This window comes from Euphorbia lathyris, chromosome 9 (assembly GCF_963576675.1).
Source record: "Euphorbia lathyris chromosome 9, ddEupLath1.1, whole genome shotgun sequence".
NCBI lineage: Eukaryota > Viridiplantae > Streptophyta > Magnoliopsida > Malpighiales > Euphorbiaceae > Euphorbia > Euphorbia lathyris.
In genome coordinates, this window is record NC_088918.1 from 51,114,585 (window position 1) to 51,139,464 (window position 24,880).

Below are 24,880 nucleotides of genomic sequence, written 5' to 3' on the forward strand. Positions count from 1 at the left end.
AAGCTTTTGTTAGAAGGCTTCTCGATCCTTCTTCATGTTGAGTCGTCGTTTCACTTGATACGATTGCGTTTTATCTTCTTGGGCCGTGAGGTCTTGATCTGTTGACTTGGGCTTGCCTTACACTTATGGGCCTTTAGGCTTTTTATCTTAATGTCTTATAAATCAATAAACTCAATATTGAACAAACACATTAGTGTAAATAAATCAAAGCATTTAAATTTAATGTGTTAGAATATTTTTTTATCATTTACTTAAATAATTTTGTCAAATCAAAATCACGTGGAAAAGTGTTTCAACAACGGTGTCTCGTAACATTTTAGAGAGAATTATATTGACTCCATGTAGTATTGTATTAATGTTTAAAGGTAGATTAGATGGTTATGTATTCTTGTTTTTATTTAAGAGGTCATGTGTTCGACTCCCTTCAACCTCATTTTCTTTTAAAAGTTTTTATTTTTAAATGGACTCTTTATTTTTATTTTCATAACACTTTTGAATTCATATTTAATATTCAATTAGTTCAATGCTAGTTTCTAAAAAAAAATTGTCCAGCTCTAACGGGCTGGACTTTGAAAATTTACCGTCAACCGCACAGTTAATTTTGATTTTTTTTTAACGTTTTGATTTTTTTTTTATTGATATGTTTGAGCCCCCGGTCATTCGGGGTCCTGGTTCCGCCACTACTTATATGGATCAGGATCCTCTCCCGTTTTGATTAAATATAAGAGGTCTTGTTAGTTTTATCCGAGCCCTTCAATCAATTCCAAAGACTAGGATTAAACTCCATGAGATTTTTTACTTAAAACCTTTTTATTTTATATGTTTTTTAAAAAAAATATTGTCTTCTCTTCTTTCTTTGTGTGTTTCTATCACTTATTTCTCTCTTTTTGCTATCTCTTCCTATTATAATTATGAACCAAAACGGTGAGTTTTGCTAAAACTATTATACTAAACTAGGCTTTTTACTATAACGACCAGTTATTAGAATATAAATAGAAAGAGAGAAAAAAAAATGTTAACTAATTGCAGCTGCAAACTCATTGTTTAAGCCTTTAAGAAATTGGATACAGAATCCCGTTCTTGATAGATCTTTGCATGATCTAACATTTTAGCACATTTACATAGAGGAACACAACAAGAAACATGCAATGGTCTGTAGTTCATCAATTCCTCCCACAAGGTCATTTGTTTGGTATAAAATTATGTCACGCTCAAAGATCCTTGAGTAAAATTGTATAATTGTTCGTGTAACTCAACAATCTTAAGCGAATCACCTTATGCAAACCTCTTTTTCAAATTCTCCCAAACATCACTAGCAGAATCAAACCAATGAACATGTTGTGCTATGGAAGGAATCATTGATCTCGTTATGTAGGAGAAAATCATTGTATTCCACCGCTCTACACGATTAGGATTTGTTAAGGCAAGAGTTGGCAAAGATCCATCAACAAAAACAAGCTTGTTCTTGGCACGCAGAATGCGTTGAAACTCTCTACTGCACGAATGGTAGTTACTGCCATCAAGAAGTTGTCCAACTATCATTATGCCCAGATTTTCACCTGGATATATATAGTAATGGCTAGCTGGATTTATCGATGGATATTCTGGTGGAGGCGACAGCAGAGGCGGTACATTTGCTCTCCGTGGATGTGAATGTTGAGAGTCATTAGTTCTTTTAGCCATCTCTTACAAGATGAAACAAAATCGCAATTGATATCATAGAATCAAAAAATAAGAACGATTGATTTCAAAATCAAAAGATGAAGAACATAAAGTAAGAAGAAATTGAAGCAATTTATTCGTTAATGGAAAATATTAAGAAAAGACTGGAGAGATGAATTACGCAGCAGCGTGCTTTGATACCATATCAAGAAAGAAATTAAAGAAAATTGAGTTTACCAATGGTGAACGAGATAAATTGAGAGAGAGGAAAAAAAAATCCCCAAATATAGAAGTTAATAACCAGGAAAATTTAGCTAACTTTCTTCTCTCTATTCCTATTTATATTCTAATAACTTTCTTCGTTAATCCCCAAATATAGAAGTTAAGAACATACGCTTAATCTTTTATGATATTAAATAACGATTCTGGTCGCCTTGATTCCCTACTTCTGTGCTAAGCTAATACGTGGAACTCCCAACTCATCTCTCGCTCGTACGGTCGGTTCCATCGGGTGACTAAGCTTGCACGACGATTTATCATAAAAGGGATCTATAGCTTTCCTTGGTGATAAGGGCTTTGACTCCAACTGCTCTCATCAAGTTTTCCTATCTTCTAGATAGTGTTCCGTGAGGGATATGATCAACATGGATACCTTTGGGTGGTATAATCAAATCATGACTTGCTCTCGACCTCTCTTGCTACGATACCCTATGCATGCTCCATGAGAGAACATCTCAATGGACTTTGTTATTGGTTTGCCTAAGACTCGAGGTGGCTATGATTCTATCTTTTTGGTAGTTGACCGGTTCTCCAAGATGGCCCACTTCATCCCAGGGCTGCATGAAGTACTAAACCATAGGCACCACCTACTCTCCCACCACGCACTTTTGGTGTCGAGCCAATGAATTACCTATTCCATAGCGAGATCTCCTTCCATATTCGCATAACAGATCCTATGTGATTAGGGAATAAAAAAAATTTGTTTTTCCGTTGCTCCTATGATGTTCTATTTCCCAACATCTTTTCTGTGAAGGCGATAAAGTACTCATTCCTAGCTTTGCCTTTTTCTCTTTATTCATAATCTGCTGACCTTATGTTTTCGTCATAACGAATGAAGGGGATGATTTGTGTAGCATTTCTACCTAAGGGTTGGTAGGCCGTCCCCTTAGCTAAGGCGTTGATGGCCACCTTTAAGTTTATTGGTTTCATCTAGGATTGCATATGGTGGAATCGAGCCAGATATCTCCATAGGGGCTCATTCAATCGTTGTTTTACATCATTCATTTCCGAACTTATCTTTTATGCTTGTGTAATTTGGTAGTCGTAGAGTTTTCTAGTTTTTTTTTTTGGGGGGGGGGGGGGGGGGGGGGGGGAGCTGGCTTCGATGATGTGTTGGACCAACGGAGTCTTGCTGGATGTGACCTTTTCCGCGATGGCTCCACTCTTGTCTAGGAATATTTGAAACTTGGCCTCCCAATCTTTCCCTTGCTCGATTGGGGCTTTGCGTGTTACCCTAAACATTCGTGGAATGTTCATGGCGGCATGCTCGCTTGAGAGTTGTCCTCTTGTAGGGAGGGTGTTGCAGACTTCACATGTGCTGCCTGATTCCACAGGAGCAACGTGCGGTGCGGGAGGGTTTTTAATTTGCAGGAGTTCCCATAATTACTTATTGTCTTCTTGCATGATCTTCTGAGTTATCATTATTTGTTGTTGTTCTAATGACCCGGGGCTTTCTTTCCATATATTTTATCTGTTGTTATAACGGTAACTAAAGAATATATGTATGAAAAGTGGGTTTTACCTTGTAAGTAATCCTAAGCTAACTATAGAATTAGAAGTTATAATATGAAAATGTGATACATATTATTAAAAAATTGATAAATAATAGTTAAGAGGAGAAATGAAGGTAGAATATTGGGTTGTTAAATAGTTAGAATAATTATAGTTGAAAAGAATCTCTATTGAAGACGATATAAGGTGGTACACTATGAGCATGAAAAGGAAGAGATCCAAAAGACACTTATACAACAAGAATGCCTTTTTCCCTCTACCTAATAAATGGTAATGGTAATAGAGAGACAGTGGTTAGGGTTAGGTTTAGGATTAGGGATATAATTTAGAAAAGCAAGCAGCAGGATTGAGGATGTATCCTTCTCAACTTATTTAAAAAAAGACTTTAGCTTTACTCTTACTCAAAACTCTCATAATATAAAATATATCACCTTTTGAAATCTACTTTCTTATTAATTTAGCTTAGCCAGGCTTCAACTATTATCGAATTGAGCTAACAATGAAACCAAAGCTACCCCTTCCCCTTCCCATTATCGTTCTTCTGGTTTCTGCTTTTGCATTTCTTTCTCTCTTCTTATATGCACACACTTCCACTTCCCTTTTCAACCTTAAATCTTGTCCTAATAAGACTAACTCTGCTCATAACTCAAGTAAGTAAGCTTATATTTCTTTTTCATCTTCTTTTTGGGTTATTCAAATTTCATGTTTATAATTAGCTTAGCTTGTGATTGTGATGTTAGACTTCAAAATCATGTCAAAACTGGTAGAGCTTATGAGAATTCAATTAACACTAGTTTGTCAGCAAAATTAGCTCAATTAGTAAATTTTGTATGGGAGTTTGGATAAATTATCTTTACTTTTTCATTATGGCATAATATGAATTTCTTATCCAACAACAGGAGATAAAAGTGGAGAAGAGAAAATAAAAAGTTGGGAAATGGATGACAGATTCGAGTTCGATCCAGAAGAATGCAGTGTTAATAGTGGAAAGTGGATGTTCAACAAAACACTGAAGCCTTTATACACAGACAGAAGCTGCCCCTATTTAGATAGGCAAGTGTCTTGCGTTAAAAATGGGAGGCGAGATTCCGATTATCTGCGGTGGGAATGGCAGCCGGATGACTGTAGTTTGCCAAGGTAATGAATTGAAGAAAGAAAAAAGAGTAATTGTAATTGTAATTGTAATTAATAAGTGCATATATGCATAATGTAGATTTAATCCAGAAGTAGCACTTAAGAAACTCCGAGGAAAGAGGTTGATGTTCGTAGGGGATTCGCTGCAAAGAGGACAATGGCAGTCATTTGTATGTATGGTGGAATGGATAATAGATGAAGATAAGAAATCAATGAAAAGGGGAAGAAGTCATTCGGTGTTCAAAGCAAAGGAATACGAAGCAAGCATAGAGTTTTATTGGGCACCATTTCTAATAGAATCGAATACAGATATGAAAATAATAGGAGATCCAAAGAAAAGAATAATGAGAGTGGATTCCATAGAGAAACATGCCAAACATTGGACAGGAGTAAACATTCTTGTCTTCAATACTTATGTTTGGTGGATGAGTGGTCTCCGTCTCAAAACTCTGTAAGTTCAGTTCAGTTAATAAAATACAATTTCAACTTTTCCCTTAATTAATTCTAAAGTTAACAAAATGGATGCAGATGGGGTTCATTTGCAAATGGAGAAGAAGGATATGAAGAATTAGACACACCAATTGCTTATAAAATAGGCTTAAAAACATGGGCCAATTGGGTAGACTCCAACATTAATCCCAACAAAACTCGTGTGTTCTTCACCACCATGTCGCCTACACATACTAGAAGCGAAGATTGGAACAATACGAAAGGTATAAAATGTTATAACGAAACAAAGCCAATAAGGAAGAGAAAACATTGGGGAAGTGGATCGGATAAGAGAATGATGAGTGTGGTGGCTAGTATAACTGCAAAAATGAAAGTTCCAGTTAGTATCCTCAACATTACTCAATTATCTGAGTATAGAATTGATGCTCATACATCTGTTTACACTGAGACTGGAGGCAAGTTATTGACAGACGAACAAAAGAATGATCCATTGCACCATGCAGATTGTATACACTGGTGTTTGCCAGGTGTTCCTGATACTTGGAATCAATTATTTCTTGCACATTTGTAGCTTTATAACTTGTTACTTCTTCATCATCAATTGTATACATAAAAACATAAACAATTTTTTTAATTGTTTACTTCAACTTCACAAACAAATATTAACCTTCCATATTGTTTGTTTTGGCTAAAGTTATAAATCTACACTCACATGTCTTTAAAATGTGTCTACTTGTATTGGAAACTTAATTTTAATAATATAGTCAAGTCTGTCGCATACAAGCGAAGGGATAAAGTTAAAGGACTGAATATGTAATCATCCAAGTCAGCTAGCTTGTTTGTTATCTTATTTTGTCTTTAGTGAGTTTGTTAGCCTTGTGGGCCAGCTGTGTGATGTCACAGCTGTACTAGTAACCGTTTCTCCTCATTGTACTCTATTTAGAGAACAATTTGTACTCATAAACCTTATGCAATTAATCAAGAATTATTCCCTTCTTCTATCTTCTTCTCTCCCTCCTAATTCCCTTTCTTTCCTCATCTAAATCAATTTCTTCTATTATCAGAATCCTAAGTTCTGACATTAGTATCAGAGCTCATGGTCCTTGGCCATCACAACTTGTATGGAAACTAACGCTGAAAAGAAAACCAGAGCAACCATTAAAGCACAAAAGGACACTATGGATATTTTCGATCAGCAAATTAAGGAGATTACTGCCCAGATTGTGGAAATTCGAGAGTCTACTGCAGAGCAGATGCAAACCATGCAGATTCAAATGGTGGATAGGCTCGATGCTCAGCAGCAACGCATGGACTTGTTTAGTCAGGATCTTGTTCAAAACAGGAAGGATCATCTTACCACCCAACAAGCACTGCTGGAACTCAACAAATTTATGGTTGCAATGGCCAAACTCGTTCAAACCTCCTCAGAAGGGTCATCTGCTGGTAATCACTCCTCATCCTTCCTTAACAAGGGTATTCTGATCACTCCTCACTCTTTCCAGCTAGGAGACAACTCCTAGAAACCACCATATTTGAACAAAATGTTACCCAGATGTGATTTGCCTCAGTTTGATGGAACAGATGTGGAGAACTGGGTTGGCAAGTGCAAAAAATACTTCCAGTTATTTGAAGTCGTTCATGAGAAGAGGAAGGACTTGGCAGGCCTATACTTACAAGGCAAGGCGGATAAATGGTTCAAAAACGAGATCCAGGTGAATGAAAGGGCCAGTTGGGAGGAGTTTATTGAGGAAATTAGCAAGCGATTTTAGGAGACTGAGACGAGTGATGTGGTGGAGGAGATGACTCAACTTAAGCAAGAAACAACAGTTGCTCACTATCAGGAGCTTTTTGAAGCCCTGAAGCTTAAGATGGAGAAGAAGTTTCCATCCCTCGTGCAATCTTATTATGTTAGCAGTTTCATCGCAGGGTTAAAACCTGAAATCAGGTCTGCAGTAAGGGCTACCCAACCTGCCGAGATCTTCACAGCCATTAAACATGCCAAGCTCCATTAAACTCATGTCAGGGAGTTGATCGATGTTGTGAAAAACCTTACCTCAAAAACCTGGAACCCTGCCCCAATATCAACTTATAAACCATCAACTTCTTTAGCCATGGTACCAAAAGCACCAGATCCTAATCCTAAACCACCTATAACCTCTCAACCCTTCAAAAGAACTATGGGTGCTTGTTGGAAATATGGAGATAAATATTTCCCAGGGCACCAATATGCCACAAAGAAACTACATATGATTAATATGGATGAAGGACCTGAGGAAGAAGAGGAAATTATGGAGGACAGAGACTGTAATTCCAGGGAAGAACTGCAAGAGGAAGCTGAACCTATTTCCTTATCTGTTAATGCTCTTGATGGAGGAGTTAATCACAATACCATAAGGCTCGAAGGAGTGGCACATAGAAGGCTAATTATGATCCTCATTGATAGTGGAAGTACCCATAGCTTCATAGACCAGAAGTTGGCTACCACAACAAGGCTTCCTCTTTTCAATGGCAAATCTGTTGCAGTAACAATTGCAAATGGCAGACAACTCACTGTAAGTGCAAAATGTGATGAGTTCTATTGGACAATGCACCACACTAAATTTGTATTTCCTGTTAGGGTGTTAGAACTTGGTGATTATGACTTGATTTTAGGTGTGGATTGGATGAGGAGTCACACTCCCATCACCTTTTATTTTGAGGGCAACAGGTTGTTGATTCAAAAAGACAATAAACAGTTAGAGTTATTGGGGTTAACAGGGGAGCCTAAGTTTAAGAGCATGTCCCTTAAGGCTATAAACCGGTTAGTTTCCAAAGGGTGGAAGGGAGTTACCTCTAGACTATTCTTAATGTCAGTTTCTGAAATGGAGGAACCTTAAAAATAAACCCAACCGGACCATACACCAGTGGTACCTACAACATATCAACCCTTAATTGACAAATACCAAGCTATTTTTCAACCACCAACAACCTTACCTCCTCAAAGGTCACATGACCATGCCATCCACCTAAAAAACACCACTGAACCCATTAATGTCCGACCTGATAGATACTCTCATCATCAAAAGAATGAGATTGAGAAATTAGTTAAGGAAATGTTGTCTAATGGAGTGATACAACCTAGTCACAGCCCATATGCCACACCAGTTCTCCTAGTAAAGAAGAAAGAGGGTACTTGGAGGTTTTGTGTAGGCTACAGGGAGTTGAATAAGGCTACAGTTAAGCACAAGTTTCCCATTCCTGTCATTCAAGAGTTGATCGATGAGTTAAGGGGAGCTAGAGTATTTTCTAACCTGGATCTAAGGGCAGGATACCACCAAATCAGAATGAAACTTGCAGATATTCATAAGACAGCATTCAGGACTCATACAGGGCATTATGAATTCCTAGTTATGCCCTTTGGCCTAATAAATGCCCCAGCCACATTTCAGTCACTGATGAATACGATATTTGAGCCATATCTCAGGAAATGTGTGTTGGTATTTTTTATGACATTTTAGTTTATAGCAAGTTAGAGGAAGAGCACTTGCTCCACCTTGAACTAGTGTTTCAAATCCTATCCAACCAACAACTGTTTGCTAAAGGGTCCAAATGTGATTTTGGCACTTCCCAAGTAGCTTACCTGGGCCACATTATCTCTGCTGAAGGGGTTGCTACTGATCCTACTAAGATCATACCAATGCAGAAATGGCCATATCCATCTAATTTGAAGGGATTACGAGGGTTTTTGGGTCTCATAGGCTACTACAGAAGATTCATCAAGGGGTATGGTGCAATCAGTAAGCCTCTCACTGAATTATTGAAAAGAATATGGGTTCAAGTAGACTATAGAGGCTCAGAAAGATTTTGATCAACTTAAGGATATCATGACCAAGGCCCCTGTGTTGGCCCTTCCTGATTTTTCCCAACCATTTGTTTTGGAGTGTGATGCTAGTGGCACAGGGATTGGTGCAGTTCTGATGCAGCAGGGGAGACCCCTTTGTTACCTTTCCAAATGTTTAAGTCCTAAAAATCAGAGGTTATCTGCCTATGAGAGAGAGCTTTTGGCCATCTTGCAAGCCTGCACTACGTGGAGACACTATTTGGAGAACACTATGTTCATCATAAAAACAGACCATGGGAGTATAAAACATCTCCTAGAGCAAAAGTTGCACATATATCTTCAACACAAGGGGATTTCTAAACTATTAGGGCTTGATTACACAATTCAATATAAGAAGGGGGTAGAAAACCGAGTTGCAGATGCCCTATCCAGGCAGCATGAAGGGGAAGAACAATATCAGACTCAGTTGTTAGCCATATCTGTGAATATTCCTACTTGGATGGCTGACATCCAGTCCTCGTGTAAGAAGGATGAGTTAGCTTCTACCCTAATTCAACAGTTCACAATCCAACCGCAGTCACATTCTTCATATTCTTATTCCAATGACATTCTTTGATTTCATTCCAGACTTTACATTGGGTCTTCTACAGAATTGAGGCACAACGTCATTAGGGAATGTCATAATTCTCCCACAGGAGGTCATTATGGAATCAAAGGTACCCTCACTAGGGTTCAACAACACTTTTATTGGCCACATCTCTCTCAATTTGTGACTGCTTTGGGTGGCTCAGTGTGACACTTGTCAACGCTGCAAGGCTGACCATTCTACTTACTTTATTGAGAAGTTACCTAAGTCCTATGGCTATGACACCATCCTAGTAGTGGTTGATCGCTTCTCTAAAGCAGGACACTTCATTGGACTGTCTCATCCATTCAATGCAGCTACAGTAGCAAGGGTCTTCTTGGACAACATCTTCAAACTTTATGGGATGCCTAGATCAATCGTTTCTGATAGAGATCGCATCTTCACAGGGGTTTTTTGGAAGGAACTAATGAAATTATTAGGCACTCAGCTCCACTTCAGTAGCGCCTATCATCCATAAACAAATGGCCAATCTAAGCGCCTCAACCAATGCCTGGAGAATTATTTTTGTGCCATGTGTTTTCTCCATCCCAAGCAGTGGTCCAAGTGGCTCAGCCTTGCAGAGTTTTCGTACAACTCTTCCTATCACAGTGCCCTTATGATGTCTCCCTTTCAGGCATTATATGGAGTTGTTCCCCAACTTCCCATTCTTCTATTAGGCTCTTCGAATGTGGCAGCAGTGGAAGACTTGTTACAGGAACGCACTCAACTTAACTCGCACATTAAGGAATGTCTGTCTGCTGCCCAGAACAGGATGAAGTAGTTTGCTCATTTACATCGCACAGATAGAGAGTTCAACATGGGGGATTGGGTTTACCTAAAACTGCAACCTTATCGCTAGAAAACAGTGGTCTGCGCAGTTCCCTTAATTTTTCTACTCGATATTATGGACCCTTTCAGATTGTTGCCCGCATTGGTAAGGTCGCCTACAAACTCTCTCTTCCACCTACTTGCAGAATACATGATGTGTTTCATGTGTCCTTGTTAAAGAAGAAACATGCTTCTACTGCTACTCCTCTTACTACTTTGCCCCCCACCGAGGCAGGAGAGTTTGTGATTCAACCAGCCAAGGTCTTGAATTCTCGTAATGCTATTATCGAAGACAGGGCATGCCTACCATTGATGCTACCTAGGAGGACCACGCTACCATTGCTGCTACCTAGGAGGACCACGCTACCATTGCTGCTCAGTTTTCTGCGTTTTTTCATTCTTGGGGACAAGAATGTAGTAAAGAATGGGGTATTGTCACATACAAGCGAAAGGATAAAGTTAAAAGACTGTATATGTAATTATCCAAGTCCTGTCATTCTGTTAGTTTTTTATTTCTTTGTGCTCTATGCATTATTTATCTTAAATGAAGGTTATTCTAGTCATTAGTGCAATTGGTAGGTGACAGCTAGCTTGTTTGTTATCTTATTTTATCTTTAGTGAGTTTGTTAGCCTTGTGGGCCAGCTGTGTGATGTCACAGCTGTACTAGTAACCGTTTCTCCTCATTGTACTCTATTTAGAGAACAATTTGTACTCAGAAACCTTATGAAATTAATCAAGAATTATTTCCTTCTTCTATCTTCTTCTCTCCCTCCTAATTCTCTTTCTTTCCTCATCTAAATCTATTTCTTCTATTATCAGAACCCTAAGTTCTGACAAAATCTCTATATTTCTAAATTGGATTCAATCTATTCTTTACCCCTTTCGTTATCCTTTAAAATCAAACTTCCACTCACCTCCTCATAATTAGGGATGCCAACAGGTAGGGTACCCGCGGGTAATGCCAATTACAATTCCAAACCCTTATCCTTTTATTTTTGAAAAATTTATAAAATTGGATCAAATGGGAGACCCATTTACATATTTAACCCATTTACTCAACCTACTACATATTTATACTATGTTTTTATGACTTTCCCAAAATACCCTTACCTTTTCATCTTCCCCCTTCCCCTTCCTGGTTACGCGAATAGTTGGTCTTCCCCAAACCTTTGATCTTCCTCTCTTCCTTTATATTTCGTGAAATCTGCACCATTTCTTTACATCACCATGTCTTTCTCTTCTTCATGTCTTCATCTTCCTATTGCTAGAAAACGACGCCATGGTTATTCATCTTCCTGTTTCTGCTCGTCTCTTAGTTTCTTTCTTCTTATGCGGATCGAAGAAATCGTTATTCTACGTTATTTTCATCATTTTTCCCAGTTTATCATATGGTTATTGACAATTTTAATAGTGAAAGGCGGAAAAAATGTAAGTATCTACTATTTTCTCTGTGTTTTTTTCTAGAAATTCACTTAGCGTAATCCGTTTTCGCGAAGGTCTGCGAGGAGAAAGAGCCTGAAATGTGACGATTTGACTTCGCGAAAATGAATTACGCAAAGTATGCGAAGAGAAAAGTTCATGATTTTTCCTTCACAGACTTTGCGTAATCATCGTTTGTGAAGTCAAAATGTCACATTTCTCCTCGTAGACTTCGCGAAATCATCGTTTCGCGAAGTAAAATCATCCTCTTCCTTGCACATTTATATTCGCATACTTCGTGAATCCTCATTTCGCGAAGCCAAATCTTCCTTTTTTTCTGTCTAACACAATTAAATTTTTCTGAAGGTGGTTGAATACATAACATCCCGTAGGAAGGCGGTGTACTGGGATGCAGAGGGGATGGCTTTCCTTCTAATACAGGGAGAAATTCCCATCAAGATTGGTCACATTTACTTTGAGATGGTTTAGGAGTTTATTGTGGCAATCTTGTTGTGGAACCTGTGAAACATCCATCCCAAAAGGTCCGGACTTCCATTTTTCATCCCAAAAGGTCTGGACTTCCAATACAGGGAGAAATTTTCATCCAGATTCGTCACATTGACTTTGAAATGATTAGTTAGGAGTTTATTGTGGCAATCTTGTTGTAAATTTTCATAATGTTATGATTTTAATGTTAGAATTCCTTATTGTTATGCCTTTTTTTTTTGTTATATACCACTTCGCATATTTTGTTAAAAACACGTCTAGACTTCGCATATTGTGAAACCTGCGAATTGAAATCATCTAATAAACCAAACATTATCTTCGCAGATTTCACAATATGTGAAATCTGCAAAATCAGACGGGAGGACGAAAGACGAAAGGTTAAAAAATTCAAAGTGTTATATATATATTAAGGGTATTTTGGAAAAGTCACACAAACATAGTCTAGATATGTAATAGGTTGAGTAAATGAGTTAAATATGTAAATGGGTCTCCCATTTGACCCATTTTAGTAATTTTATCTTTATTTTTTAATTACTTGTACCCGTCTCATTATCCTAACGAGTATATTTTTTGCATCCCATACCCGTCCCATTTAATTCGCGAGTATCCGCAGGTACTCTTACCCGTTAAGAATAAATAAACAAAACAAAAAATATTACAAATTTAACAAAATATAAATTTATTAAATCATCCATCTAAAAATTGTACAAGTTGAACCTTAATGAATAAGAATAAAGTAGTTTAGTGGTATCACTTAATGGTTGAAGAACAAAAGGTTGGAGTTCAAATTTCACATCTTACATCTAAAAAAACAATGATAATTTTTAATACATAAAAAAGTTATGACGGGTAACGGGTACCATGTGGATATTCTCATACTCGTTTTATTATCTTAACGGGTAATGGTTTTGATCGCATACATGTCTCATACCTTTTTATACAGGGTACGAGTAGTATCGGATACCCGCGGGTACAGTACCTGTTGCCATCTTTACTCATAATCGGGTCATTAAATTGAGAGAGAGAAGCAAATAGCTTTAACATTCTGTATTAAGTTATAGATATATCATTGGAATTTTTTAAGGCTAAATACATCAGTTATCCTTTGAATTTGTCCAAAAAGATTGATTGACGTCCCATTAGCCCTCTCTAAACTTATTTAAAGACATCAGTGGTCCTTGGTTTCTAATGGGGGATTTCAACGACATCGGCTCTTTGGAAGACCAGAGGGGTGGTAGTGCCCGCTACATGACAAGAGCTATTAATCATAAAGCCCAGATGGATTAATATGGTCTCTTAGACTTTGGATTCTCAGGGGCTAGATTTACTTGGCGTCGTCGTTTCCTCTCAGTTCGGCTTGACAAAGTTTATGGGAATGTTAATAGCAGAGTTTCGTTTCCGGAAGCTGCCGTCATCAACTTGCCCTTTAGACACTCTGACCATGCTCCGGTGCTGTTTAAAACATGTGGTCTAATTGGTAACAAGGAGCTGAGACCGTTTCGCTATTTGATGGCGTGGGAGTTGCATGATGATTTTAAGCAGATAGTTAGGGAGTCTTGGCATGGGGCTCACCACCCTGTGGATGCTGCAAACCAACTTCAAATCTAAAGTTGCCATTTGGAATAAGCAAACTTTTGGGAATAGTTTTGGCAGAAAAAGGAACATCTTGAGTCGGCTCGCGGGAATTCAAAGATGCAGAGTCCAGAGATCTAACGAAAGACTGATGCGTTTGGAGAGGTCCCTTCTTAATGAGCTGACTGTAATCCTAAGATAAGAGGAAATCATTTGGTTCCAAAAGTCTCGGAACCAATGGATATCACAGGGAGACCGTAACACCAAATTTTACCACCTTTCTACAATCATCAGGAGAAAGAAGAATAAAATGAAGCGATCCAGGACGATACAGGGAATTGGTTACATGAGCTTGATGATATTCGGCATCACGCTCTTATTTTCTACCAAAGACTTTTCAAAAGCATAGGAATCAGCCCCTTGAAGTCTTCCATACATCTATTTCTTTTCCAGAAATTGATGCGTCTAAGCTGAACTCTGTGTTTAGACACGTGGTTGCAGATGATATTCCGGCAGCTCTTTTTTATATGAAACCGAGTAAAGCTCCGGGTATAGACGGCCTGCCTGCTTTCTTTTTTCAGAAATATTGGAATATAGTGAAGGGTACCGTATGTAATTTTATTCTGAAGGTTTTTGAGGGGGCTGAACCGGTGAGTATTGTCAACCAAACTTTGCTTGTTCTGATCCCGAAAGTCTCTAACCTGACTACTCTCCCCCAATTTAGGCCCATAAGTCTGTGCGATGTGGTTTACAAGATCATTACCAAGATTATTGCTAACGGTCTCCAATCAATTCTCTTTGATATTATTGCCCCCACCCAGGTTAACTTCGTACCCGGGAGGCAAATAACTGATAATATTATTATTGCCCAGGAGGTTATCCATTCAATGAGAACAAAGAAAGGCAGAAAGGGGATGGTCGCAATTAAAATTGATATGGAGAAAGCGTACGATAGGCTCGATTGGGATTTTATTGTTGACACTCTGCACAAAGCTCGTATTCCACTCAAATAGAGAGAGATTATCAATCAATGTTCGAGTTCTAATTCTATGCAGGTGTTGATAAATGGCGAAGCTTCTGATATCTTCCTTCCATCGAGGGGAATCCGTCAGGGAGATTGATAGGGGTCAAAACCCCCTATCTTTTAGTACGGTTTTAGGGACTATTTTGTATCTTTTATTTTCTTTTTATTTACTTTAAATAGCAATTTATTATTATTTTTGTCAATTTTAGGTTTTTAAATTACTTTTTAGCTTTTTATTAAATATTCCTAACTTTTGTCAAGTATTTTATCACTTTTAATAAATTAATCTCTATATGTTATTTTGAGCTTTATCTGTACCCAAAATTAAGAAATTAACCTACCAAAAATAAATCAAATTTGACTTGGTAATTAAAAAGGATTTTTGGTAGGATAATTAATTAATTTTGGGTGATTTATCTAAATAATATTTTATGAGATTATGTGCAGATTTTTAGAGATAAAGGTGGATCAGAATCAAGGACCTACTCGGCGAATCAAATGAAAATAAAAGTCATGCAGAATATTTTGGCAGATTTTTAGGGATTATCTTTCGGTGTTTTGTATTTTTTATCCCCGAAGATAAATTAATTAGATAATATTTGGAGAGTTATTTTTCCATTAGAATAGCTTTTTATTAATTAGTCTTTTATTAGGAATAGTTTTTATTAATTAGTTTTCCATTAGGAATAAGTTTTAGTTTTTCATTATAAATAGTTCCATTTCTTAGGAATTATTTTTATCTTTCATTCTTGTAATTTTCCTTAGCTTTCACCCTTGAAGAATCCTCTCCACCTCCTCCATCTCCTTCAACCTCCATTGAAGAACTTACGAAGCTCCGCCCACCGAGGATTGTTCAAAGTCCATCTTTAAGTCCTAAGAAGACGCCTGCAGCGGTAGACAGGTTCCCTGAAAGGGATTTTCTCATCCTTTTCATAGTTTGTTTAAAACGCTTGATACAGTCTATGAATCCTAGGCTAATTGAATACATGTGACAATTTCTCTTCATCTTTAATAATATTATAGTTTTTGTTCTGTTCATATTGATTTATTGATTTAATCTTTGTCTTACGCTTTATTCGATTGGTTTAACTCATTCAAAAGTCCAAAAATCAAGTTGGCACATATTGCGAGCCGAATCTGACCTAGTTAGAGCCTAAGGGATTGACAACCTCTTAGTTGATGAGGCCCAAATTGTTGAGCCTTAGACCTAGTTTTGCCCTTATAAAGGAATCACATACTAGGGACGTTAGAAGGATAAGTAGGGTTAATCGCCTCGAGTATAAGTGACTAGGGTTAGCTTTTTAATCAATTGCCTTAGCAATTCTATCTTCATTATTATCGTATCATTCCATGTTCCTTCGGGTAAATTCATTAGTGAAAGATCAATTAGGAGTAGAATAACGTAATTAGGGGTAGACTAACTTAACTAGGAGTAGTGATGGGTTCATAATTGACCCTAATAACCATATGTTATTTCACTAAAAATGGGCTTATGGGCTGTTAATTGTTAATAATTTAGGACTAAAGAACACTTATTGCAGATTTTGTGAAGAAAGCTGTCAAACAGCTGTCAAACAGCCCGTTGCAGGAAAAAGAAAAGCAAAATCTATAGACCAAAGGGTAATAGCGTGTAAAGAGTAGGAAGACAGCCAAGCAATGACATGGGACCAGTGGAGATCTAGCTTGTTGAAGAAGATTTGGGCCTTAAAGTGTTCAAGTGGCCATAATCTGTCAGAACGGTCTGTTTAGTGTACTTTTTAGTATATTTTTATGTTTCTTTCCTCCTAATTAAATAGATTACTGTAAAATGAGAGAGATAACTTTTTGGGGGGCTAAAACTTCATCTTCCACGAGAGTTCTCTTTATTTTGGAGACCTAACTCCATTAATGGGGAGTTATTGCAATTTCTGTGGTTGTTCACTCATCATTATGAGTGAGTGAACGGGCTTGGCCAGTAAGGGCTGGTTATGTAAGTCTTCTATTTTTCCTTTTTATGAATGAATGATAATATATGATGTTGTGTTTGATAAAGCTTTTATTCACATGATTATATACATGTATCTTAGTGTAAGATGAATGATAGGACACTGCTTTCATCTTCACCGAACTCTCTATCAAACGTCCAAGACCCGAAATAGGAGTATTAGGGGATTGTATCAAGGGTTTTCTAAACAGAAATGTTGTTTCGCTCGTAATGCAAGAAAGAACCAACATTAAGGGCCCTTAAGGTTGTAGTACATCTTAGAATCTTAAGAACACACGAAAGTTGACTTAAGTGAGCTTTAAAACAGAGACCTTGACTTCACTTTATGTCATTCATGAATAAATAGGATGTTTAGAGGCTGAAAGTAACCTGTTCCGCTGAGGCCTAGCCTGTTCTCTCTTTTTATCATAATCAAAACTCATTTTATTACACTGAATATCTTAATTAGTCTTGTTGTTACCACATCAAATCATTTCTCAACTAAAGAAAATCACACACCACGAACACCCTGTTCTGCAAGGTTTTTCTAGTAGAATTTGGTCATCAATCCCTGAGGAGACGATACTCTACTTATCATTTTATTACTTGTATCTAGTGCACTTGCTAGAGTCTGTTTTGAGGACAACAAGTTTTTGGCGCCGTTGTCGGGGATTGAAAGGAACAATTTTATTTGAAAATTTCTGTGAAACAAGGTGTTTTTAATCTGTTTGTTTAATAGTACAACCTTTCCTATCGATCTTGAGTTAGAAAGAACGTGTAGAAGGAACCAGGCAGCAGTTAGACGAGCAAGACAAAGAAGAATGGCTGGAAGAGAACCAGAACAACCTGTTCAAGAAGAAGAAGGTGAAAACAATAATCCACCAGTCATGAGAATCAGAGACTATTCAAGACCTACCACTGAAGGGCACTCATCATGTATTGTGCTGCCTAATAAGGGGAACAACCTGTTCGAAATCAAGCCATCCATGATACAAATGCTTCAAACTGTTGTTCAGTTCGGTGGATACCACAATGAAGACCCCAATGCTCATATTCAGGATTTTGTTGCAATGTGTAACATTTTCAGAATAAATAGGGGGGTAGCCGATGATGTTATAAGGTTAAAGCTGTTTCCTTTCTCTCTAAAGGATAAAGCAAGAGTTTGGTTGAAGAACCTTCAACCTGGATCAATAACTACTTGGCAAGAGATGGCTAGTGCATTCTTGATGAAGTACTTCCCACCACGGCAAGCTATCAAGTTGAGAAACGAGGTTTCTCGTTTTATGCAAGAAGAAAATGAGTCGTTAGCCGAGGCTTGGGAACGTTACAAGGAGCTCTTGAGAAGGGTACCAAACCATGGCATTCTCATGTGGATGCAAGTTCAGAATTTCTATAATGGAGTCAACAATACCTATAAAATTCAAATTGAGTCCATTGCAAATGGTAGCCTTGAAGATCTTGAACCACAAGCTCTATATGATCTCTTTGAAAGGGTGGTCAATACAAGTTACAATTGGCACGCGGTGAGGAGTGATGGGAAGAAGATTTCAGATTCTGATGTTGTTTCAAAGCTGACAACTCAGGTGGAACAGCTTGTTAAGCGAATCAGCAAGATGAATGTGTCTTCCATTCATAGTGAACCTTCATTTTATGATGAATGTGACTTTTGTGGTGGTCCACACCTCGATATCAATTGCCCAAGGGTTAAACCGAGCAAAGCCAACCAAGAACAATGTCATTATGTTGGGTACAATCAAAGAAATTCACCCAATCTGTACTCAAACACATATGATTCTGGTTCCATGAATCATCCCAACTTTGAGTGGACACAACAGCAAAATCAGCAAGAACAACCTAGGTACCAGCAGCAACAAAGAGAGCAATACCAACAACAACCTCAGCAACAGTACAAATAGCCTGTTCAGGCTAAAGAAGAGGTTGAGCCAGATTTGAAAACCATGATCATGCAATTCATGAAGCAAACTCAAGCTTCCATCAAGAATCTGGAGACTCAAATGCATCAATTGGAAAATTCATGCTCATCCAAGGGAAATGGTGTCATTCCAAGCAATACCGAGCCTAATCCTAAGGGAGATGTCATGGCTATCACGCTGAGGTCTGGTAAAGAAATCTTTGCCCCTACTAAAACTAAAAAAGTTGTTGATGTTGCAGGTACCTCAAAAGAAGCTGAAACTGTTAAGGAACAGACTGTTCCAGAGGCCACCAGGTAGGTTGCTCAAGAACATAAGCCTATTCAAGTCCAGGAGGAACCTAGGGAGAAGTATATTCCACCTCCTCCCTATGTACCACCTGTTCCTTATCCATCAAGGCTTGTGAATCAAAAGCTGAATGAGCAAAACTCCAAAATCCTTGATACATTGAGAAAGTTACACATCAACATTCCATTTGTGGAAGCTCTGGCTCAGATGCCAAAGTATGCCAAGTTCTTGAAGGATATTTTGTCCAACAAGAAAAATCTTGAGAACATCTCTATGATCCAACTGAATCGAGACTGTTCCTCAATACTGCAGAACAGGCAGCAGCTTCCTAAAAAGCTCAAAGATCCAGGGAGTTTCTCAATCCCTTGTTCCATTGGTAAATTGAATATTGAAAATGCATTGTGTGACCTTGGAGCTAGTATCAATCTTATGCCGTATTCTGTTTATGCTAGGCTAGGCTTGGGAGAACCTCAACCTACTAGGATGTCGATTCAATTAGCAGATAGATCTGTACGTTATCCTAGGGGAATTGTGGAGGATGTGCTAGTTAAAATAGGGAAATTCATATTACCCGTAGACTTTATTATCATGGACATAGATGAGGATTTGCATGTGCCCATCATTTTAGGGAGACCATTTTTAGCTACGGGTAGGGCCTTGATAGATGTTGAAAAGGGACAATTGTTTTTAAGGATAAATGGTGAAGAAATAATTTTTAGGATGAATGAGGCCATGAGGCGTGCTAACTCAAGTGATGATACATGCTATTTTTTGGATGCATGCCACACCTCGTCTGTTTTGCAGGACTATCACCAAGACACTTTGGAAACACTGCTGGGGGAAGAAGTGAATATCTGTGAAGGAACAGGTTGTTCCCTAGGAACAGGCTGTTCCCTAGAAACAGCAACAAAATCACCACTTCAACCAAACACAATTGGGCCCTCACACAAAGAACCACCTGATATACCCACCCCCAAAAGGTGGCGTGATAAAAAGATTCAAGGGAAGAAATTCCATGAAGGGCAGAAAGTGCTCGTGTATAATTCTAGGTTGAGGCTGTTCCCTGAAAAATTGAAGTGCAGATGGTCTGGACCTTATATTGTGAACAAGGTGTTCCTTCATGGGGCTGTATAAATTTTTGAACCAGGAGTAGTTGAGACCGTCCACTTCCAGGATCCACTATGAGTCAAAAAGAATAGTGTGTTCGCTGCAAACACCAATTGCAGCAAACTAATTGGGCAATCCCCAATTTATCTATCCCTTAGTTAGATTTGTGTTAAATTCCTTTTTAATTTTGTTATTTTTATGCACTAACATGACTAATGTTGAATTTTGTGGTTCTTCCTAAATTTTGTTGGCAAAGGTTTTAAACTTTCATTTCCTAAAATTAGGTTGGAGTTTGAATTTTTACCAAATTAATTTGGGGGTGTTTGTTGTCTTCCTCTTTCGGTAACGAATCTAACCCTACTTCTAATTTCCTGTCTACTGCATGCTTGTGATAATCTGCAAATGTCCACTCTCATGGCATTTAAGTTTAACATTGAGGACAATGTTACATTTTAATTTGGAGGTGGGGAAAGAAAATGAATATCTTGATATATTTGTTGTGAGAACGGGATAAAAGCCCTAAAATTTTGATGAAAACTGTGATGGAAAGGTGAAATTAGCTTGTCAAAATTTGAGGAAATTCAAAATTAGACACTTGCTTGATATGGTTGTTAGTGTGTCATTCGAACCCCAAATGTTGTGTCATTCCCTTTCTTTTTCTGTCTTGTAAATGATAGTACATGTTCATAGTTTTTCTTAATTCCTAGTACTTTGTGTTAAATGTCTAAAAATTCTGTGTTGTTCTCTGTTTCTGAACAGCATGTTCCGTTTCTAGTTTTTTGCTCTATGCTTTCCCTTTCTTTCTTATATAGCAGCAGAATGATATATATATAAAAAAAAGACTTTCAATTGCCAATCAATGATTGCATGCTTGCACCTCAAATTTAGTGTGTGGTGAACCCAGTGATAATTCAATTTTCAAAAGATAGAAGTTCTGAAAATTTTGGGTTTTGATTCAAAATTCAATTAGAGGACCTTAAGCCCTAGTGCATGTAAAAGCCCTAAATTGTGAGAACTTGAGCCTACATTAGCATGTAAATGCATTGATTCTTTATGAGAGGGCTAGTACATATTGTCTTTAGGTAGGTTTTGCTTTGGTTGCCTAGTCAAAATGGTAAAATTTTGGAAGAACATAGGATGAAAAAGGCATTTAGATCCCAAATTCACTCCACAAAAAGCTTACCCGTGCATTGCACTCACACTTTTAGGATAACCAACTTGTGCCTTAGCCTATTCTTTCTAAAACACAACTCAAAGGAGCCAATTCCCTTCACTTTAATCCCAAAACGCCTTGAATTTGTCTCATGCCTCAGAACAAGCTGCTCTAGTTAAAGAAAAATACATTTTTGAGAAAATATGAGTGTATAAAGATAAAATTGTTGAAATGATGACATTTGAGGGATGATGATGGTGTGAGGACCACTTTTTGATTAAGGTTAAAAGAAAAAAAAAATAATAAATAATCCCAAATAGGAATTTGAGAAGATAACAAAAATATGTTTGAATAAAGTCTTTTCATTTTCAGGACACATGTTTATATCTTGAGCCTGAAATGAAATGTTTGGATGGTTGTATTTTGTGTGTTTGAAGAATCGTTTGGCCAATGTTGTGAAACAGGCTGTGCAGAGTGGTTAGGTTAAGGCAGAATTGCTAAGTTTTGAGAACTGAGTATAGGTGAATTGCATTGCATGTAGACAAAATTCTTACACTTAAATTGCCATTCACTTCTATACCTTAGCCTTAGCCTAACATTACAACCTATGTTTAAGACCTTTTGACTATGTTTGGATAATTTTTATCCGTGGAGAAAGGGCCAATAAGCAAAATCATCGCCTTTTGATGTGTGTACTGAGCTGAGGAGTGAAGTTCCATTCCCTTCCTTGTGGCAACAAAGGCCATTTGAGAGTGAGTGAAAATTCCTTCCTTAGTGAGGCACTTTGGGGCATACAGGTTGTTGGATTGAATTTTGAAGCTCAACCGTACGCTTTGACGAATTTCTTGAATTGGAATGCATGTTTTAGATCTGGTCTAACCACATTGTTATCAAGCTCTTGTGTGCTAATCAAAGGTTGAGTTAGTTGAAAGTTTAATAAAGTTCTGCTGCTATTGCTTTTTCTTTTTGTTGTCTGTTATCTCTTCTAGATCTGTTCCAGTTCTTGTTCTTATGTTTTCTCCATTGCCTTGTTTCTATGTCATTCCCTTTTGTTTTTATTTTCTTTGCTTTTCCCTTTTTTGTTGTTCTTTCCTCTATTTTCTGTTGTGTTTGCTTGAGGACAAGCAAAAGTTCAATTTGGGGGTATTTGATGGGTTCATAATTGACCCTAATAACCATATGTTATTTCACTAAAAATGGGCTTATGGGCTGTTAATTGTTATTAATTTAGGACTAAAGAACACTTATTGCAGATTTTGTGAAGAAAGTTGTCAAACAACTGTCAAACAGCCCGTTGCAGGAAAAAGAAAAGCAAAATCTATAGACCAAAGGGTAATAGCGTGTAAAGAATAGGAAGACAGCCAAGCAATGACGTGGGACCAGTGGAGATCTAGCTTGTTGAAGAAGATTTGGGCCTTAAAGTGTTAAAGTGGCCATAATCTGTCAGAACGGTCTGTTTAGTGTACTTTTTAGTATATTTTTATGTTTCTTTCCTCCTAATTAAATAGATTACTGTAAAATGAGAGAGATAACTTTTTGGGGGGCTGAAACTTCATCTTCCACGAGAGTTCTCTTTATTTTGGAGACCTAACTCCATTAATGGGGAGTTATTGCAATTTCTGTGGTTGTTCACTCATCATTATGAGTGAGTAGTCAACTGAACGGGCTTGGCCAGCAAGGGCTGGTTATGTAAGTCTTCTATTTTTCCTTTTTATGAATGAATGATAATATATGATGTTGTGTTTGATAAAGTTTTTATTCACATGATTATATACATGTATCTTAGTGTAAGATGAATGATAGGACACTGCTTTCATCTTCACCGAACTCTCTATCAAACGTCCAAGACCCGAAATAGGAGTATTAGGGGATTGTATCAAGGGTTTTCTAAACAGAAATGTTGTTTCGCTCGTAATGCAAGAAAGAACCAACATTAAGGGCCCTTAAGGTTGTAGTACATCTTAGAATCTTAAGAACACACGAAAGTTGACTTAAGTGAGCTTTAAAACAGAGACCTTGACTTCACTTTATGTTATTCATGAATAAATAGGATGTTTAGAGGCTGAAAGTAACCTGTTCCGCTGAGGCCTAGCATGTTCTCTCTTTTTATCATAATCAAAACTCATTTGATTACACTGAATATCTTAATTAGTCTTGTTGTTACCACATCAAATCATTTCTCAACTAAAGAAAATCACACACCACGAACACCCTGTTCTGCAAGGTTTTTCTAGTAGAATTTGGTCATCAATCCCTGAGGAGACGATACTCTACTTATCTTTTATTACTTGTATCTAGTGCACTTACTAGAGTCTGTTTTGAGAAAATGGCTAGAAACAATGGAAATAAGGAGTCTGTTACGCATTTGCTTAACTTTTTATCTATTCACGAATATCAAATGATGATTTGTATGCCTCAATTAAAAATTTATGCATACAAAAAGGGATCCTAGTTGATTCAACCGCAGACGAATCAATTAAAGAACCCAATTTGGTAGGTCAGGTTGATAAGGTAATATTTTTTCGCATTAACAATGAAGAACTGATCCCTAATTATGAGAAACCAAAAGTTTCAATATTAATTGAGGAATCAGTTGAAATTGAGCCTCTAGAGAAGAATCCAAAAATAGAAGAGTTCGGTTTTGCTCCAAGTCTAGAAATTTTCATTCTCTTTGATTTACCAAGGGAATAAAAAAGGGAGCTAACTAAACTTTTTCATAACTTATTTAAATTTTGTCTTTTGTTTTTATTAAAATTCTTTGAAACGGATAATCTGTTTTGCAGGTACAGATTATTTATTCAGGAATTTGAATTCCTAACGTGAATGTCAGCATACACCTAGGAGGGAATTCTATGTCGAGCTCACCGAATATAACGTAGCGCTTCTTGGGAGGCAACCCAAGTTTTAATAAAACTTTTCAGGTTTATTTTATTTAGATTATAAATTTATGTTTTTAGTTTAGTTCCTTAGTTTTCTTTTCCGTTTTTTCTTTTTCTTCCCTTTCAGTGTTCGGGTTAAAAAAAAATATTTTTCGGACCTTCTGCCTGCCAGCTCGCATTGAGTTGGGAAAAAAAAATTCTCAAAAAAAAAAAAATTCCCGACCTTCTGCCTGCCAGCTCGTGTCGAGCTGGAAAAAAAAATCCCGGGTACTGCCCTCCAGCTCGCCGAGCTGACTCGGCGAGCTAGAAAAAAAAAATTTCTCTTCCCAGAAAAAAAAAATTAAATAATTAAATAAATCGTGTTGCGTTGTGTTTCGTTTTTAGTTTGTTCTAGTATGTTATAATCCCAAGAATTGTACTCTCTATCCGAAGTTAAAGTTTCATTATTTGTTTTTGGGACTGAGAACTGAATCTAAAATTGCATGACAACTAGTTTAGGTGTGGGACACAACCCTTGTATCTGTAAGCGCATGAGCTAAAGATTGCATTTAGACCCTACTTTTGAAGAAATGCTAAAATCAGTACTTAGGTAGATAACTTAAGAATTGAATTCATGTGATAATAAATTTGAGCTTGGGGAGAACTAATAAGCACAAAATTGAAACCCAAAGAATTGTGAGTTGAATTTGAGCCTAAGAGCGAACATCAAAAAGCTCTTTTTCTTGA

General features: G+C 37.4%; 1 protein-coding gene across 1 annotated transcript; it reads left to right on the top strand.

Annotated features, from left to right (window-relative positions):
- The first annotated feature begins 3,926 nt into the window (after positions 1-3,926).
- Positions 3,927-5,678, top strand: LOC136206588 (protein trichome birefringence-like 3). Its single transcript, XM_065997699.1, has 4 exons — positions 3,927-4,103; positions 4,353-4,590; positions 4,667-5,038; positions 5,116-5,678. The coding sequence occupies exons 1-4, from the start codon at positions 3,953-3,955 to the stop codon at positions 5,606-5,608; spliced, it is 1,254 nt and encodes a 417-aa protein (XP_065853771.1). The 5' UTR covers positions 3,927-3,952; the 3' UTR covers positions 5,609-5,678.
- Positions 5,679-24,880: the final 19,202 nt, after the last annotated feature.

What these genes read in the sequence shown, in the direction of transcription:
- LOC136206588 (XM_065997699.1), top strand. Translation starts at nt 3,953, where the DNA reads ATGAAACCAAAGCTACCCCTTCCCCTTCCCATTATCGTTCTTCTGGTT. An exon ending in GATGACTGTAGTTTGCCAAG is followed by an intron (nt 4,591 to 4,666) that starts GTAATGAATTGA and finishes TGCATAATGTAG; the next exon opens with ATTTAATCCAGAAGTAGCAC. An exon ending in GGTCTCCGTCTCAAAACTCT is followed by an intron (nt 5,039 to 5,115) that starts GTAAGTTCAGTT and finishes AAATGGATGCAG; the next exon opens with ATGGGGTTCATTTGCAAATG.